General features: G+C 37.5%; 1 protein-coding gene across 5 annotated transcripts in view; it reads left to right on the top strand.

Moving 5' to 3' along the window:
* The window catches only part of FAT3 (FAT atypical cadherin 3), a 703,955-nt gene that overhangs the window by 306,418 nt on the left and 376,866 nt on the right, over positions 1 to 20,671 (top strand). For all 5 annotated transcript variants that reach the window (XM_021926426.2, XM_021926429.2, XM_021926427.2 and 2 more), the window contains exon 3: positions 14,362 to 14,676. In XM_021926426.2, coding sequence (XP_021782118.2) covers positions 14,362 to 14,676 — 315 coding nt within the window. The remainder of the gene's footprint in view (positions 1 to 14,361; positions 14,677 to 20,671) is intronic.

Below are 20,671 nucleotides of genomic sequence, written 5' to 3'. Positions count from 1 at the left end.
AGTCACTTCACACAAGCCACGTCTCGACCTCATTTCATATATTCTCGGAGCGTATTTTTTCCATTGCTCTAGGTTTCCACCTTCCTTTCTGGGAGTATGAATCTCTACCATTGTGCTGTGTATGGTGGTTATGCAAATTAGCACATACCACAGAAAGGATTTGAGGCTGGGAATCGTCTAAGTTATAGGAGAAAAAAAGAGAGTACAAGCTGTACATGTCATTCCCAGCTTGGTACTCTGTCGGCTTCCTGTCTTCAAGCTGTTGGTGCCCAGTGCCAACTACACAGACAAGAGTTTTTGTAGAGAGAACAGGTGTGTATTAGGAATCCTCTAAAATCGGGTCCTGAAAAGTTTACCTTGAAAACTTCAAGAAGCAAGTATGTGTTTTCTGAGCCTACAGAACGTCATGGCCAAGGAGGCCTTTGAACATGCAGCTAAGTTTTAGAATTCCTGAGTCCCAGACAGACAAGGAGAGCTGTCCATTTTCATTAACTCCAAATAAAAGCTTGAATTTAGCCTGAAGCCCTTTGCCTTAGTCTTCCTTGCAGCTCTCCAGCTTACAGCCTTGAGAAGTAACAGGCAATGAAGGAGGCTTGCATTTCAGGACATAATTGCTCTCAACAACTGTGTTGTGGGTTTTTCTTCTCCTTCTGCAAGGATGAAAGATGCCTAATCAATGGGCATCCTCATGAGGAGGAGGGAACAGAGTAGAACAAAAGTGTCCAGGGTGGATGCAAATCTGTGGATGAGAGCCCACCTAGAGAGCCTTGCTGGCGCTTTATCTGGGGGCCTGGAGGCACTGATTCTGGCAGCCTGCAGAATCTGTGGCAGCCTGCAGTGCCTGTGGGCAGGGCACCATATAAGTGCATGATAAAATCAGCTAATGCCTTCATCAAACTATGTCTTTGCTTCTAGGCTTGAGGATATTATCATGATTCCATTTGCATTCTAGGTAGCAAAGGGAAAACCCAAAACTGGGCATAATTTTAAGAAAATTATCTTATTACTTAGAATAATTCACAGATGGAGAGTTGAAATTCAGAGTCTGTTAATTATCACTTCTTCATATACATTAGAGAAGTCTGAAATTGACTATAAGCTTATTCTATCCACATTTTATTTTGTCCTGTGATAACAGGATAACAAAATATCTGGTTGACTCTTTTTTTTTTTTTTTTCAAAGGCACGTATTCATAGGGGGAGCTTGTCTTTAAAGAACCAGACATTCCAACTTGCCTAAATTTACCAAATGTTATGATGTTATCCTTCATGTACTCATGCCGTATTTTTATAGTGTTCCAAATTTCTAGCCACCATCATAGGATAGAGAAAAGCAAAACCAAATGTTTCTTACTAGTGGGGAGCTCACAGTAGGAAGGTAGAGGGACAGAAATAAAGTGCTAAGATAAAAGGCAGGAGGGGTCAGCCCTCATCCCGGATGGCTGGCTGGGTGACAGTGCCCTTTGAATCCTCCTTGTGGGTTGAGTAGCAGAGGAGGCCGTTTGCGGAGATGGATTGAAGGAGCAGCCTGAGCAGATTTGCACAAAAGCAAAGGAGTGACGGATATTAAAGGAAGAGTTGGCTTTCCAATTTGCATGGTTCCAGACCAATCCAACATCTGAAAATCTTCAGAGAACATATAATATTGAATTCAAAATAATATATTGCAGCAAATTTTAGAAATTGAGGAAAGTAATAAAATCATTGAATTTCCTATTACCAAAGAGCTGATACTAACCCACTGTGAGAAGCACAAGGGCTTGGAATTGCCTTCTTTTTCATGATAATGGACACACGTGGATGGATCGGCAGCATACCTCATGTAATGAAAAGAGTGTGTGACTTCTATTCAGTGTGCCACATTCCAGGCCTGACTTTGCCATTTGATTAGCTGGGCAATTCACTTAAAATCCCCAATTTTAAAAAAGTGCATTAAAGTATCCAATTAAGTGTGTTATATCTTAATATGTGACATATAAAGTATATAAAAATATGTGCACATGTAATATAGAGAGTTGCCAAAAGACAAAATCACAACAAATTTAAAAATCTTAACTGCCTTTTATTTGTGATGCTAGAATCAGGCAACACCTCATTCTCTAAAATAGAACGGATGCTCTGATGAGCTGAGCAGAGGAGGGTGGCCTTATAGACAGAAAAGGGCTAAGGAGAGCAGAAATGGAACAAAAAGCAGATTGGTTGTTTCAAAATGACTTTCCTAGTAAAGGTTAAAGCAAAGGGGACTTTCTTATCACGCTAGCTAAAACTGTCCTGTTTGGGGATTTTATATATACATATATAAAATGTAAATGCTCAATTTTCAGCGCATTAAAGATTTTTTAGCTTCTTATTCTGAAATAATTATAAATTCATAGGAAGGTACAAAGAAATATATAGAGAGTTCCCTGCACCCTTTACCTAATCTTTCCTAATATTAACATCTCAGTGCATTTTCAAATTGCTTATTTCTTCAAGAGTCAAACTCTTTAAACTAGATTTATTTCTGAGAGCACATGAAATTCTTTCATGGGCTCCATTACAATCACTTTTAGCCAATCCATGCCTGTCCCTAGCAAGATCACACAGATACTATTTTTCTATATATATAGTATATATATACTATATATAAATATATAAAATATATATGTATTTACATATGTATGTATATATAAAATCTTGTTTTCTTGGAAGGTCAGATAAACAACTTAGTGTTGGCTTGGCGTCATGGAACTTAACATGAGTGACTCCATTTTGGTTTGATCTTTTGGGCCTGGTGCAGGAACTCAGTCCAAACCAATGGCCTTCTACAAATTGTATTTAACACACTAAAATGTATTTGAAGCATTATAAACATCTAAGTTAAGATTATCTCCACCCACAATTTCTCTACTAATCTCTGTTCATGCCGTTTCGATTTGTTTCAGCCCTGTCCATATATTTCAGACTGACAGCAATTACAGATATGACTATGGGAGTGAGTGGAGTGATCCTGGTTGGGCCTATGAGGATAAAATACCCATTCTTCCTTAACTGTTACCGCACACTGTGCTGAACAATGATTTCTGTGAAGGCATTAAGAACCTTATACAGGTCCAAGGATGAATAGAACAAGAAAGAAAAATAGTATCTGTGTGATCTTGCTAGAGGCAGGCATGGGTTGGCTAAAAGTGGTAATGGAGCCCATGAAAGAATTTCATGTGCATGTGCTCTCAGAAATAAATCTAGTTTAAAGAGTTTGACTCTTGAAGAAATAAGCAACTTGAAAATGCACTGAGATGTTAATATTAGGAAAGATTAGGTAAAGAGTGCGGGGAACTCTATATATTTCTTTGTACCTTCCTATGAATTTATAATTATTTCAGAATAAGAAGCTAAAAAATCTTTAATGTGCTGAAAATTGAGAATTTACATTTTCAATGATTAGAAATACGCATTAAATGTATCATGCACAACTGAACAGACTCTGGTAGGAGCATCTGCAACAAATATGCCATCAAGGTGTTTTTTAAGATTGTTTTTAATGGCCTCAGAGTCTCTAATAATTATCCCAGCAGGGTGATTTTTACCATGTTATAAACACATGACCCCCAAAGCATTCCCTGATCCGTATGCTGATAGGTTGTTTGGAGCTGTTGTGAGTGTTTGGGTGTCATTCTTTTGGGGCAAGATGTCATTTGAGACTTGGCATGTGGCATATGGAGATATAGCTAGAAAGTAGACAAGGTAAACAACCCAGCATGTAATATTTATCTAATTATGAACAGCTTTATATATTTTCTCTTTCATCTCAAATATTTTGGACTGATTCAGTGAACACAATGTACACATTTTTTTTCTAATACTTGTTTGTGAGTAAAAAGTAATTAAAACAAATACATGTTTCATGCTGGAATTAAATAATTGAAGTTCAATTTGTGCATAGTTCTGCCAAAACAAACACACAAATAAATAAATACTTTCTGTGTATCTACTTATTCAATTAAATAATAAGATGCCCAGAGAATTTTGGTCTGCTACTGCCTTTATTATACAGCAAATAAAGATAAAAACAGAAAAGAACAATTTTATAAACATAAGTGCATAAAAAATCCAAGCTGTATTTCTAATGAATTTTGAAAATGACATTTTTATTATTTGAGCATCTCAACCTAATTCACCTTGGGCATTTCAGTGATAGGTAAAAACGTGAGGGATAGGATGCATTACTGTCTGGGATATTCACTTGAGTCCTTTCCACTGAGCAGCACTACCTGAAACATGCTAGAAGCTCATTGGAGATAGTGTATTTTTTAAATGAGGTGTTCTTAATCACTCATTTCTACCCCCACTCAGCATGCACTTATGAATGGATGGAGGTCCTATCCTATTGAATCAGAGACAGAGATCAGAATGAAGAAAGAACCTATATGGCACACGAGGAAGGAATTATTAGACTGGAGAAGAAAAGCCCAGCAAACAGATGGTTATCTTCTGATACTGAAAGAGCTGTCAAAAAGAAAAGTTGTTTGCAAAGTTGTTCTGTTTTATTCTGGAATGTGAATGGGAATACAGGTAGAAACAGCATTTGAAATTACAGAGACCAACTTTTTGCCTCAGAGTGAAGAACTTTGTGTTAGCTAAAACTGCCCAGTAAATAGTGAGGATCCTATCACCTGATTTGGAACTGAGTCTGGGTTCTGGGTCAGGGCTGTCATGGAAGGGATGCTTTCATTAGGAGAATTTTATCTAGTGTTCTTTGAGGTCTCTTCCAGGTCTGAGGTAAGCTAATGTATCCCTTCGTTGATATAAACTAGCCTACTGCTGAATCGGTGTCATGGACACACACTTATTGAGTGCCTACTATATGTCAGGCAGCCAGAAACTCTGCCATTATAGAACCCACTATGAACAGAAAGATGGAAGGAGATCCCTTTCTGGGGATGAATACTCCAAGACTGTGTTGGGTAATGGGTTATGAATATGTCACAGACATTCATATTCTGCCTATCTTTATAAATAAAAACAGACTCTCTTTGAAGAGAGTGAGTAATGCTTTTTAAAATTTTTATATTCTACAAAGATATACCAAGATGTGCCAAAAAGTATCTTTTTATGATTTCTACATTCAGTATGGAAAACATGAGTGAGAAAGTAAAATATTAATTAAATAATGTTTGCTCAATTAAGGACACTTCTCTATCAGAGGGGAAAAATGTCTTTGGATATGATACTGTATCTGGGTTTGGTATAAATATTGATTAAATAGACAATATGGTTTTTGTTAACAACTGGTCTTGAGTCTGACAAACTAAAGTTTGAGAAGAGAATTTTATATTTAATGGATGAGTGACCACTGGCAAGTTGCTTAACCTATATCTGTTTCTTTATTTGTCAGATGGGGATAAATACAGTAACCACCTCATGAGTGCTCGCAGTAATAAATATTTGTTGAATAAATGAGGGATTTTAAAGAATTAATGAAGACTGAATTTATTGTACCTGTCAAAATACCAGGTGCACAGTAATTAAATAGTGATGAGTATGGAAGTCATGATAGTGATGATAGCGGTTGTAATACTCTCTCTGTTTGGAGATGATACAATCATCTATGTAGAAAACTATGGAATTTATTTAAAAAATGGTTAGAAGACTAAGCCAGGGAGAAGTGGAATCCTTGAATAGACAAATAACAAGTTCTGAAATTGAGGCACTAATTAATAGCCTACCAACCAAAAAAACCCAGGACCAGACAGATTCACAGTCGAATTCTACCAGAGGTACAAAGAGAAGCTGGCACCATTCCTTCTGAAACTATTCCAAACAATAGAAAAAGAGGGACTCCTCCCTAACTCGTGTTATGAGGCCAGCATAATCCTGATACCAAAACCTGGCAGAGACACAACAAAAAGAGAAAATTTCAGGCCAATATCCCTGATGAACATCGATGTGAAAATCCTCAATAAAATACCGGCAAACTGAATCCAGCAGCACATCAAAAAGTATATCCACCATGATCAAGTTGGCTTCATCCCCGGGATGCAAGGCTGGTTCAACATATGCAAATCAATAAACATAAGCCATCACATAAACAGAACCAATGACAAAAACCACATGGTTATCTCAATAGATGCAGAAAAGGCCTTCAATAAAATTAAACACCCCGTCATGCTAAAAACACTCAATAAACTAGGTATTGATGGAACATATCTCAAAATAATAAGAGCTATTTATGACAAACCCACAGCCAATATCATACTGAATGGGCAAAAGCTGGAAGCATTCCCTTTGAAAACCCACACAAGACAAAGATACCCTCTCTCACCACTCCTATTCAACATAGTATTGGAAGTTCTGGCCAGAGCAATCAGACAAAAGAAAGAATTAAAGGATATTCAAATAGGAAGAGAGGAAGTCAAATTGTCTCTCTTTGCACACGACATGACTGTATATTTAGAAAACCCCGTGGTCTCAGCCCCAAATCTCCTTAAGCTGATAAGCAACTTCAGCAAAGTCTCAGGATACAAAGCCAATGTGCAAAAATCAGAAGCATTCCTATACACCAACAATAGACAGACAGCCAAATCATGAGTGAACTTTTCATTCACAGTTGCTACAAAGAGAATAAAATACCTAGGAATCCAACTTACAAGGGATGTGAAGTCCTTCTTAAAGGAGAACTACACACCACTGCTCAAGGAAATAAGAGAGGATACAAACAAATGGAAAAACATTCCATGCTCATGGATAGGAAGAATAAATATCATGAAAATGGCCATACTGCCCAAAGACATTTATAGTTTCAATGCTATCCCCATCAAGCTACCATTGACTTTCTTCACAGAATTGGAAAAAAACTACTTTAAATTTCATGTGGAATCAAAAAAGAGCCCGTATAGCCAAGACAACCCTAAGCAAAATGAACAAAACTGGAGGCATCATGTACCTGACTTCAAACTATACTACAAGGCTACAGTAACCAAAACAGCATGGTACTGGTACCAAAACAGATATATAGACCAAAGGGACAGAACAGAGGCCTCAGAAATAACACCACACATCTACAACCATCTGATCTTTCATAAACCTGACAAAAACAAGTCATAGATTCCCTATGTAATAAATGGTGTTGGGAAAACTGGCTAACCATATGCAGAAAACTGAAACTGAACCCCTTCCTTACATCTTGTACAAAAATTAACTCAAGATGGATTAAAGATTTAAATGTAAGACCCAAAACCATAAAAACCCTAGAAGAAAACCTAGGCAATACCATTCAGGACATAGGTTTGGGCAAAGACTTCATGACTAAAACACCAAAAACAATGGCAACAAAAGCCAAAATTGACAAGTGGGATCTAATTAAACTAAAGAGTTTCTGCACAGCAAAAGAAACTGTCGTCAGAGTGAACAGGCAACATACAGAACAAGAGACACTTTTTGCCATCTATCCATCTGACGAAGAGCTAATATCCAGAATCTACAAGGAACTTAAACAAATTTACAAGAAAAAAAAACAAACAACCCCATCAAAAAGTGGGTGAAGGATATGAACAGACACTTCTCAAAAGAAGACATTTATACAGCCAACAAACATATGAAAACAAGCTCATCATCACTGGTCATTAGAGAAATGCAAATTGAAACCACAGTGAGATACCATCTCACACCAGTTAGAATGGCAGTCATTAAAAAGTCAGGAAATAACAGATGCTGGAGAGGATATGGAGAAATACGAATACTTTTACACTGTTGGTGGGAGTGTAAATTAGTTCAACCATTGCAGAAGACAATGTGGCGATTCCCCAAGGATCTAGATCCAGTGAGCCAAATAATGCTAGAAATATTACTAAGCAATTTACAAGAAATACCATTTTACCCAGCAATCCCATTACTGTGTATATACTCAAAGGATTATAAATCATTCTACTATAAAGACACATGCACACATATATTTATTGCAGCACTATTCACAATAGCAAATATTTGCAGCCAACACAAATGCCCATCAATGATAGACTGCATAAAGAAAATGTGACACATATACACCATGGAATACTATGCAGCCATAAAAAAGGATGAGTTCCTGTCCTTTGCAGGGACATAGATAAAGCTGGAAACCATCATTCTCTGCAAACTAACTCAGGAACAGAAAACCAAACACTGCATGTTTTCACTCATAAGTGGGAATTAAACAATGAGAACACATGGACACAGGGAGGGGAACATTACACACTGAGGCCTGTCAAGGGGTGGGAAACTAGGGGAGGGATAGCATTAGGAGAAATACCTAATGTAGATGACAGGTTGATGGGTGCAGCAAACCACCATGGCACATGTATACCTATGTAACAAACCTGCACGTTTTGCACATGTACCCCAGAACTTAAAGTACAACAATTAAAAAAAATTGGTTAGAACTAATAAGTGAGTTTAACAATGTTGTAGGACACAAGATTAACATACAAAAATCAACTGTAACTTATATACTAAAACTAAACAATTGACATTAAAATAAAAATAATGCATTTTATAATATATCAAAAACATGAAGTGTTTAGGGATAAATTTGACAAAAGATGTGTAAGCTCTGTATACCAAAACTATAAAGCATTCCTTAGAGAAATGAAAGAAGACAAATACATAAAGATAAATACCATTTTTATGGATCAGTGGACTCAAAGCTGTCAAGATGCCAGTTCTTACCAAATTGATTTTTAGGGTAAATCTAATCCCAATCAAAATCCTAGTGCGTTTCCTAAGTGTCTTACGGATTTTAAAGATGATTCTATAATTTATATAGAAATGCAAATCACCTGGATTAGCCCAAACAATTGTGAAAAAGAGCAAAGTTGGAAGACTTAGACTTCCTGATTTCAAGACTTATAAAGCTACATCAACGAAGACAATGTGATATTGGCATAATGGTAGACAAATAGATTAATGGGACATAATGGAGAGTCCAGAAATAGACCCATACATGTAGCCATAGATTTTTGACACAGATGCAAAGGCAGTTCAGTGGAAAAAGAAGAGTCTTTTCAACACATGGGACTGGAACTATGAACATCTGCATACCAAAAAATCAACTTAGATCTATATCTTTCACCATAAAGAAAACTCAAAATGAATCATAGATATAAATACAACATCTAAGACTATTAGACCAGAAGAAAACATAGGACAAAACTTTGGTAACTTTGGATTAGGCAAGGATTTCTAAGATACAATAACAAAACATGACCTATAAAAAAAAATTGATAAATTGGATATGAAAATATAAGATTTTTACCTTCCAGCATTACTATTATAAGAGTGAAAAGATAAGCCACAGACTGAGGGTGGGAAGTTAGCAAATCACTTATCTGATAAAGACTCATCCAGAATATGTAAAGAACTCTTGAAACTCAAGAAAACAAACAACCCAAATTTAAAAATAGGCAAAACGTTTGAACACTTAACCTGCGATAACTTCTTTATCTTAGAGAAGATATTCAGGTGAAAAATAAGCACTTTAAAAGACGCTTAACATCATAAGGAGGATGCAGATGAAAACTTCAATGAGATACCATTATATGCCCATTAGAATATCTACATTTGAGACACTGACCATGCCAAGTCAGCCACAGGTGGGGATGTGGAGCAACTGGAACCTTCCACATTCACTGCCAGTGGGAATGTGAAACGGTGCAAATATATACCTATCCTGTGATATAGTCATTCTATCCCTAAGTTATTACTCAAGAGTAATGGAAGTATTCTTCCATATAAAACTTTGAGAGCATGTTCTTAGCAGCTTTATTTGTAATAGTTAAAAACTGAAAGCCACTCAAATATTCACCAATAGGTCAATGGTTAAAAAAATAGTGGTATACCCACACAATGGAATATTACTAAGAAATGAAAAGGAATTAACTATTGTTATACACAAAATAACATGGATCAATCTCAAAATAATTATTGTGAGTGAAAGAAAACAGAAAAACAGTACATACTATATTATTTAAGTTGTATAAAATTCTAGAAAATGCAAAGTTATTTATAATGACAGAAAGGTAATCTGTGGTTACCTGGGGGTAGAAAGAGTTGGGAGCAAGGGATTGAAAATGAGAAAGAGACTACTTTGGAGGACCATGGGTATGTTTGTTGTTTTGATTGTGGTGACAGTTTCATGAAAATCAAAACTTACCAGTTGTTTGCTTTAGACATGGACAGGTTATTGTATTCCAAATACCTCAATTTAAAAAAAAAAAAGCAATAAAGAATGCATTGTGGTTGTCATAATGTTAATGGCCCTCAAGACGTGATTTTGGCATTCCTTGGTCAATCTTAAAAGTGAGTTTTTGATTGATAAAAGAGGTAATGTGGATTTACATTCTTAGTTGTGACTATGTTGACCATCATTAGCTATAAGAGGATAGGTGTGAAGAAATGCTATCACTGGACATCAGTGGTGTTAATATGATTAATACTGAGCCTTGAATGAAACTCAGTAATTAACACATTTCAGACTCAGTCCTTTTACAATTTGTCCTCAAATTTTTGGATCATAAAACTGACATCTGAACATTGTGTTCCAAGATACTCATTCACACTTCTAGTTACTTGGTAAATATAGCCATAGACATCTTTTATTTTAACAAGAGAGAAATCTATTTTTTAAGGAAAATGTCTGATCCTTCATTAAGAGTAAAATAAGGTGAAATCCCACCCTTGTATTTTAATTTGTATTAGTGAATGCATTTCATCTAAGGACTTCTCAAAATCCTTTTATGTCCAAAGGCTGTGATATACCATCTTCCTTTTTTAATAGTGGAAGAAAATAAATAATTTAGTGACTTCCAGGAATGGCAAACCAATTTTGTGACTGCAAATCTCTATATGTATATGCTTTGGAGTGTGTGTGTGTGCGTGCACACACACACATGTGGAAATGTAGGCATGGCAGTTAGTCAGGCAAGGGGAAAAATAAAACTGAAAAACTTCCTTGATTTTATTGCTTATTGAATTATGTTCTCTTTTTAGTGACCTTAGTTTGATGTTCCCCAAAAAGGCCAGATACTTTCCCCAAAAAATTATGTAATGGGCAAATCACAAAGACTGCGAGAATGGCACATGACCAGAGAAGAAAAAACATCTTACATGACAATCCATCCCCAACTTCTTACCTTTCAAGATCATCCGCTGCTTTAGGGTTTGATTACCATTAAGAACACCTATAGAACTGCTTTTGGTTCACATAGATTTAACACGTACTGAGCATCTACTATGCCACATGCATTTTGCCAAACTGTTGGTGTACATTTAATGATTACCACAACACTGAGAGATGGGTATGAAAACTAGATTTGCTTGGGTTGAACATCTTCTCTATGGTCAATTGGGTAGAAAGTAAAGGATTCCAGATATGAAACTGGGTTATTCAAGGCAGACAGTCTAGGGTTCTTCTACATTTAGCTGTGGAGCCTTGGGCAAGTTACCAACATGGTGTCCTTATCTTTAAGAGATAACTATAAAGTTTGTATTTTAGGGAAATTGAATTACAGGTCTCACAACACATTATGGATCCTCAGTAAATGCTGTTTCCCGTGCTTCCCATCCCCTTCTGATTCTAGAGTCTTTGCTCTTCCTAGTATATTGGTCTAAACCAGATGATCCCTTCTGGCTGTTGGCTATGCATTTATCCCCTCAGTACAGATCTGCTTAATAAAGATCTGCATTCTCCAAAGGACTGGGAGTCTTTTGAGGACAGAGACCCTTTCATTATCTCCGTTCCTCCAATGGCAGCACAGGGTCCAGTGGATGCCTGTAAATTGAATGGACAGGTCTCATGGCAGTGAAGAGGTGCCTCACAGAGCCTGCAGAACATCTTTTTTGTGTGTGTGACCTGTATCCCTCACCGCAGCTCACACCTTTCTACTCTTAGTTTCCATCCCAGAGACCACTTAGTTCCCTGTCACATATCTTTTCTCTGACTTGCAGAGCTCCAGTTTACCTGAGTGGCAGCTCATGGCACTGTCTGCCATGGGAGTTCCACAAAACTGTCCACGTTGTCTATAATGTGCTGGTGTCCTGCACTGACAGATGTGCTCACACTTGGCCAGGTATCCAACCCTCAGAGCCCTCCTTGTCTGTTCCTTAAAGTCATGTTGACAATTGACTCTGTCTGAGAGACCAAAATAGATGGTCCTTTATCAGCTAAGATGAACCCTAAGGTTAGAAAACAGTAACATCTGGGTTGGCGGTTCAGGGCCCAGCTGGCATGGCAGATTTCTAAATTCCTACAGGAAAAACCGCACTCCTACTAGACTCTCTAACAATAAGACCTACCAGGCAAATTGTCCTAACTTTGATTTACAACCCAGACCACTAAAACTCTGGTTAGACAGAGGATTTGTCTCACAAACATTGCTTTCTGATAAGCTACTGCAGACTTAAGCCAGTATCAGCTGGCTTATGAAGTCTGCACACAAACTGTCTTTGTGTCCTATCGTTCATCTTTTGATGTAAAGAGCCAAATTCCACCTCATTTTAATGCTAAAATCCTGCGCCAAAGTGAACATAGAATGTATATTGCAAGTATGTTTGCCCACTGCGAATATGCTCAGCTCTTCTCATAAATATGTATGATGTTTCTCCCAAATCTGCTGAATATGTATGACTGCATTGTGTACTATGGGCCCTGTGAGGAATAAAACCAACCTGGCCTTCCCCTCTTGGAAAAGAGAGCCCCTTCAGCACACACCGGACAGTATCTCTTCCCAGTTTGCAAACTGATATTGGCTGCCAATAAAGTTCTCCTTTCCACTGTTTAGTCATCCTGGTGGTCTTATAGATGGCAGTGTCAACCCAGTTTATAATGCTATCTTTATTCATTCAATCAATGAGCACACATCACTGTGTTTATAATAGTTTGTTGTTGTTGTTGTTGTGGTTGCTTTTACTTTTCCTCATTTTCTTCCTATTCTGTTATCTAGTACCTATTCCTCTAATGACAGATTGGCATTTCGCTTCTAACTACCAGATATCAGCCGTATTCTACAGGACCCAATTGTTTTACATATTTCCATTGAGAATATTTAAGATTAACTTTTGTCCCATGGCCTACCACTATGCAGAGTTCTTTGGTGAATTAACGTTGCAGCTGAAATTTCGACATCAATCAGGTTATCACCCTTTAAATATTTTATCTGTCTTGAGTTTGAGGAAACTTTGAGTATTCCAGCATAACTGTTTCTGGACAGATGCCCTCCTCCCTCCCGGTTGCTGTACTTGGCAGTTTGCTTATGCAGTGTCCATAGGCTAAGTTATATGCCTTATTTAGACAAAAGTTTAACAGGAATACAGAGGATAGAGAATTCAGGGCAGAGCTGGAGAACTGTTTCTTGACTCCTTTCACAATGTCTTTTATAGTATAAGGATTTACATGAATTTCACGCTTTCTATGAGCCTCCTGACTACTTTTACAGTTTTTATACAGTGAGCCCAGAGTTTTCCCATCATAATGGGCTCATGATCCTGTCCCTATGGTAAGTTTCTGTAGCCTGGTGATTGGGTAAGTGTTGTAAAGATAGACAAGAGCACTGTGTTTTCTCTGGCTTTTTAGGCAGACATCTGATTTCCTGGTTGGCACTTGTTTCAACCATGAAATGGGAAAGATTGGGCATTTTGTACTCCTAATTTAAAATGATTGTCCATGAGCATCTCTCAAAGTGGCTCAGAGTTTATTAGGGCCCTCTGTAGAGTTCTTAAGGGGGATGGAACTCGTTTGGAACATGTGTTGATATGACTTCTTCTCTGATTATGTTGGAATGGCTGTGACATTTGATTTTCAGGGAAAGAGTATGAAGGAGGGTTATATCTTTGCAGGCAAAATATTTTCTACTCTAACAGGCAAAAAAAGAATATTTGAAATGTTTTTCTTCTTTCTGTAAATGAATAGATAAAATAATTTACCCTAGGAGAGCTTTTTATTGCATAAGAAGTCAATTCAATATCAGGTCAAATGGAGATATTGACCTGATACTACACTGATTTCCCATGAAACATGGGAAGTGCTTTGACCCCTGGCCCAACCTCTTCTCATTCCCCTATATCATCTCTTCTGTATGTGTAGATCTGTGCGCATGTTTGTTTGAGAGATATCTATCTCCAAAATTCAAATAAAGTATTTGTGAATGTAATTAATACTCTATAAACTATTTAATATGGTCCTGCTGAAAATCATTTTCTTATGTAAAGAATATCTTAATTTAACCTTATGTTATGGATTTGGGTGTTTTTCATATACCAAGATTATTTAGTGCAGTCCTTTGGAATTTGAGATTATTTATTTAATGTCTTACCTTTTGCTGTGACAGTCACACTTTTTCTTTTTTCTCTTAGGGGTCATCACTGCCGCAGACATTCTTGATCGGGAGACAACGGGATCATACTGGCTAACAGTGTATGCCACAGACAGGGGTGTTGTTCCACTCTACTCCACCATTGAGGTCTACATTGAAGTTGAAGATGTGAATGACAATGCCCCGCTGACCTCCGAACCTATATATTATCCTGTTGTCATGGAAAACTCTCCAAAAGACATATCTGTCATTCAGATCCAGGCTGAAGATCCTGACTCTAGTTCCAATGAAAAACTGACATACAGGATTACAAGTGGAAATCCTCAGAATTTTTTTGCCATCAATATCAAAACAGGTAAGGGAATGTTTGTATGCCTTCTTTTTAGTTTGTAGTCCAGCTTTTAAATTCATCAGCCTGACCCTTGCTGTGCTCATTTACTTTATTTACTAAAGAATAGCCTCTTCCTTTCTGAGAATAGTTTCTGAAAAGGTGAGTGCCACTTCTGTCTCTTTGGTATGTTTTAATTTCACTTGACATTGAGTGGGAGTTAGCTAATCAAAATCAGATTTTCACAGAAGGCCTTAGATTTGCTTTACTCATAATAATAAAATGTGGTTCCCAGTCCACTCAGAGAGCCAGCTGCTTCCTTCTCTTTCTTGAAAAAGAGTAACCTGGCCTCTGCTGGATTCTATGGGCAAGCTGACTTTGTGATGCCCCTACCTCTAGACACTTCTCCCTTGCTGATCTCCTTAAAGCCTTCACCTTAAATTCCAGATGTTTTTGCGATTCCTGTACTACCCATCAAGGAAGCATCCATATTTAAAAGAACTTCCAGTGTCTCAATTTTTACATAAAATATGTATAACTTCAATTTTCTGGTCTTTTGCTCAAAACGTTTTTAGAGATTGTAATGAAAACTTAATTGGTTGAGTAAGGATAAGAAAGGCCTAAGGATCAGTAGCAGGTGTGCATTTGGCTAAATGCATTCTGAGACAGGTATGCACATTGGAAAAGTTCTTTGCAGATCTGAGAGGTTCATTGCTTTCTTGTGATTTGCCTCCTTTAGGTCTGAACAAAGGAGTAAAATAGAGTTGTGATGGATGGGGTTTTAATTCATTGAAATTTAGAATAATTTAAATTAATTTCACCCTGGGCAAGTGAGTTGATACTAGTCAAAAAGTTAGGCTCAGTTGAGATTTGTTGGTGTGGACAAACTCAGCTCTCCTAATGAACTACTAATCTAGTTGATGGTTGTTTCTCCTGCCTATGTTTGTTAAACAGAAACATGTAGCTGACCTCAAGTATTTTATAAATGTCAGATTCCCATTAAGATAATGAAAGAGAATGTCAGGGTTTAAGAAAAAATTATTGATTTTTCTCTAATTATGAGTGGATCAATCATTTCGTTAAGCAGACTTTTGCATTCTAACAGTGTTGAATCGGGATTTGACTTGTATTTTAAGACAAAGAGAGTATTAACTATCAGTATCTGTTGAGGCCTGCTTGTACCTGCAGGAGAGGACTCAGATTTGGAGCCTTGGCCCAACCTTTCAGAGCCCCATTAAGTGGATAAAATTCACCATGCATCTGGGGAACAGGCCTCCAACTTTCCCTGGAAGCCCTCCTGATTTACTTCTTGGTATGACAAAGAGCTTCTTAGAACAGAGAACTGAATTCAATCACTTTGCAAATTTAAGAGTGAGGGTTGGGGTGGAGGGAGAGAGAGAACAAAAACAAAAACAATGTCACAGGAAAGAAGTTGAGGCCACAGATATCTTCACATTTCACAACTCAGTGGAGTCTGAAATACCCTAGTCAGATTCTGCTTCTTCCATCTTGATCCCATTGCTACTTGAGTCATTAATGGTGGGCCCAGCACCCTTTTTTTTTAAAAGAAACTGCAAAAGGGAAGTTTTCACTGTTCTCTTCCTTTACTTAGGACTGAATAGAAAAAATAGCTGTGGCTCACGCCTGTAATCCCAGCACTTTGGGAGGCCGAGGCGGGCGGATCATAAGATCAGGAGATCCAGACCATCCTGGCTAACACGGGGAAACCCCGTCTCTACTAAAAATACAAAAAATTAGCCGGGCGTGGTGGCGGGTGCCTGTAGTCCCAGCTACTCTGGAGGCTGAGGCAGGAGAATGGCATGAACCCGAGAGGCGGAACTTGCAGTGAGCCGAGATCGCACCACTGCACTCCAGCCTGGGCAGCAGAGCAAGACTCCGTCTCAAAAAAAAAAAAAAACAAAAAAGAAAAAAAGAAAAAATAACTGTCACAGGGAAGAGGGAAGAATTTGGGTTGGATGTGAAGTTCAGAGAACACATGCATTCATGTAACTAAAGTTTTCTTTTATATAGCTTTAAAAGTTTGAACATAATTTTTCAGAAAGCCCTATTTTATCACTGTTCAGCCTACGTTGCTAATAAGATCCTTAAGCATGTTCATAATTTCTCTCTTCTTGCCATAGATTTTTAAAAATCGTTTTTGCCAGGAATGACATTTTTGTCTAACTTATCTAATTGTCTAAAGAAATATATAGCATACCTTGTAGTTTCCAGACATGTAATAAGAAAATACTGCTCTTTTTATCCATTTATTCAATCACTAACCATTTATTGTACCTATTACTTTTCAAGTAAGATCTAATAAAGAGGGTTATAAACTTAACATATGGTCCGAGACTTTAGGGACCCAAACTTATATGAACTTAACAAATACTTATGATATAGCGAAAGAGTGCAATAAATGATTCCAGTAGGGGAGCTTCACTAAATATAGGGTTGGTGGGAGTGATGGTCAGGGAGGGCTTCATGGAGGAAGTCACATTTGGGGTTAGAAGTCCTGAGTTTCAAATGCTTGCTCTATGCTTTCTAACTAGGAAACACCATAGAACACAGTGGATGGGGAAACAGACTGTATTGGACAGTTTTTACCAGCTTCATGAACTTACCAGCTTCATGACCTTTGGGCAAATTATTGAACCTCTCTTAAATGTAGTTTTTAGTGAGTAAAAATAGTTGCAAGGAATATAGGATTCCTCACCTGAAATCCTTTGCACAGTGCCTGGTATCCCACAACAAAAGCTGATACCCCGTTCTGACTACTCTACTGTAGTTACAGTCATTTAATCTGTTTGGACCTCACTTGCTTATCTGGAAAATGAGAATGACCTTGCTTACTCTGCAAGGGTTGCTCATGAAGTCTGAATGTCATCATGATGTGTTTGAAGGCTGTTGGTAAACTACAAAGCTCTGTAAGAGTCATGTTATGCCTATTTCTAATGAGATTCACAGAACTCCAGGCCTGGTGAAATTCTTGTTAATGGTGTTGCTCTAAGTATCATGCTGCCTGGGAGGCAGCCTTCAGACAGCTCAAGGAACTCTCTAATAGAAGCCTTAATTTTTGGCATTTCTTCCTGACTGTCTAGAGTCATTTGTCTGAAATAGTTACATCAATATAACATTTTTCAGTAACGAAGCTGGACATGTAGCTAACCAGTGTGTAGATAGATAGATTAGATAGATAGATAGATAGATAGATAGATAGATAGAGATATGTATATATATATAGAGAGAGATAGATAGATAGATACATACATACATATATACATACATACATACATACATACATAGAGGCATACTAACCAGTATATTTAGGAAAGGTTTATGATTTAGATTTTTTCTCAAATGGATGTTGACTCTAGTAAATGGATGTTGACTCTAGTAAACTAAGCTTTCATTTCCTCTTCTGCCAAAGAGTTGGAATTTTTAGAATTTGGTTTTGCTTTGGCAATGTGCTACATAATAAAGATTAAAATGATTAAGACTAATGCAAATAATGCCAATACTTATGATCTACAGCTTGTAGCAGGTAACAGATATTCCCAAACCCCAAATGGAGAGAGATTTACTTATTGAACATCTGTTCTCTACACAAATAACTGGGTTTTTTTCTACCACATCTAGAATCACATAGAATCAGTAGTTTGTGGACTTTCTTTAGTAATTCCTGTGGCTTAAGGAAAACAAAAGTTGTAATGCTGTGTGGTTTTTTCTGGCCGGTAGAGAGAACTCTTGCTTAATTCCAGGTCAAGCAGTTAAATTCAATCAAATGCAGCCTACCCCCGTGTCTGAGGTGGAGATACCAGCAGGCTGGTGTTCATTTGCCTTTTTGGGTGAGCAGGAATGTTGCTTCCTTCCAGTTCTTTTGAGGGAGTCCAGGCTGGCCCTCATTGGTCATCCAGGCTGAATTGGGGAACAGGGGTGGAAATTTCTTCTAGGGCTTTGGAATGTTTATTTTAGTCATGTCTACACCATGGAAACCACTTAATACAGGGCTGAGATGCCAGTGTTTAGTACAGAACTCAGTAAATGTTAACTATTGCGATCATAATCATCATCCCGTATTTCCCACTAGAAAAAAGTCTGTGTAAGCCACAAGCACACTACTTCTGGACCCTACTGTCTTGAGGAAGGCATTTCTGAAAGGCAGCCACGTCTTGCCTTAGCAATTGCTAGGTAGCACTGAAATCTTCAACTTAGTTTTATAAAGTGCATGTTGTACCGCTGTTGATCTAGACCCCAGGTGTCAGCAGGGTGGGAGACATAACAGAAATACATTGGAAGATACTTTCTGAACTCAAGGAATTTAGTCTCATAGGAAAAAGAGAACCATCATACGTATTATATAAGGCAACCATTTAAGGCAGTTTATTTAAAAACAAAAACAAAAGAAAAAAAAACAGTTGAGCTCTGTGGACAACAAGCTTTGAAGAGTGTAACATGTCAGAGCAGAGCTGAGTAACAGGGGAGCTTTGCAGACCTGAAGGGGGCCTGAAGAATGGGCTGACCTGCAGAGTGGGTGGCCAGACAACTATACAGGGAATATAAACAAGTGAAGCTTACCGGATAGCTTGAGAGGCATGATATTATGAGAAAGCGAATTTTAAGAGTCATAAATGTCAGGAATGTGGTTAAGATATTAGAAGTAACAAATACACACATCTCTTTTCTTTTGTTTCTGAGTTTGATAACAGTTAAATTTTAAAGGGTCTTGTTTTTTGGAATGTGGTAAGATATTAGAAGTAACAAATACACACATCTCTTTTGTTTCTGAGTTTGAAAACAGTTAAATTTTAAAGGGTCTTGGGTTTTTTTGTTTTTTTGTTTTTTTGGGTTTTTTGCATTTGGTTTTGTTTTTTGTTTTTTCCAATCTTCCTTCTGAGAGGCCTACTTCTCAAAGGAATTATTTTAAAGGGAAAAACACATATATAAAAGAGACCCCTTTATTCTTTCTTTTGTGTCTGTAAAACATAGATCCAGGATTAGCATATGCTGCATTGACAGTCTGCCTGTGAAAGTGATCGTTGCTTATTCCAGATCTTTCGATGGTTCACTGTCCAGGGCAAGGAATTTCTAAGTTTCTTTTTGCAGTTGCTCTCTCTCCCTTTGACCCATGCTCCGTTCGCTGGCTTCTCCACTTGTATTTGAGTAGAGGTGAAGTTCAGCTTTCTTTTGCTTTCTGTGAGCATCTTGAAATAAACCTGAGTAAAGCATAGTTTATGTGTAGGTAGACTAGCTACCCCCACTTTAGGTGACTTAGGAGGAAGAAACCCTCTTCAAAAGTGTGTGTGATGTAAGAATACCTCAAATTCTACCTTTAACTATTGATTACTCCCAGGACAGACATGTCCTTTCTCTGTTAAAATTGGAGGAGATCGCTTATTAAAATATTGGATGTCTTTAGTTTTTTAACCAGCTGCATATAACAGCAGCTTGCCTTTTGGTGTATGGTATACAACATAGTGGATAAGAGAGAGAGTAACAGGGAGAGAAATCCAGACTGCACTTCAACTTGAAAATTATCACCTGGTGAGCTTGCTAAACTATAGAGTCTTAGGCTAGAGCTTGATTATTTGCATTTCTAACAAGTTTCTAGGTGATACTGATGTTGCTCTCCTGAGAGACTGATTAGCAAGGCTCTATGTGAAACCAAAGAGGGAGGTAACAGGTGCGCAGAGACACCTGAAGACAAGATAGCCAACTTTATGAGTTACCCCAACATCTTACAGGGCTGGGGTTTGAGAGTTAATTCAGTCACCCACTCCCCAAAATCAACCCCCATATCCTTGCTTATACTGTCTCTTTTATCAAGTGGGGAAAAATGAAAATCCTGTCTCTTTAACTATCCGTGAGCAAAATATCACATGGATTCCTAAGACTTGTAGTTAACAAAAAACCTGGGTCATATAATGTTTAGATACACTTGTATTATTTCCAAATAGGATCAAGCAGAATTTATTATTAAGTGGAGTTCAGACCTACTTTAATGAATCAACAAACATTATTT

This window comes from Papio anubis, chromosome 12 (assembly GCF_008728515.1).
Source record: "Papio anubis isolate 15944 chromosome 12, Panubis1.0, whole genome shotgun sequence".
Classification (NCBI taxonomy): Eukaryota; Metazoa; Chordata; class Mammalia; order Primates; family Cercopithecidae; genus Papio; species Papio anubis.
This window is presented reverse-complemented; position numbering and strand designations above follow the sequence as displayed.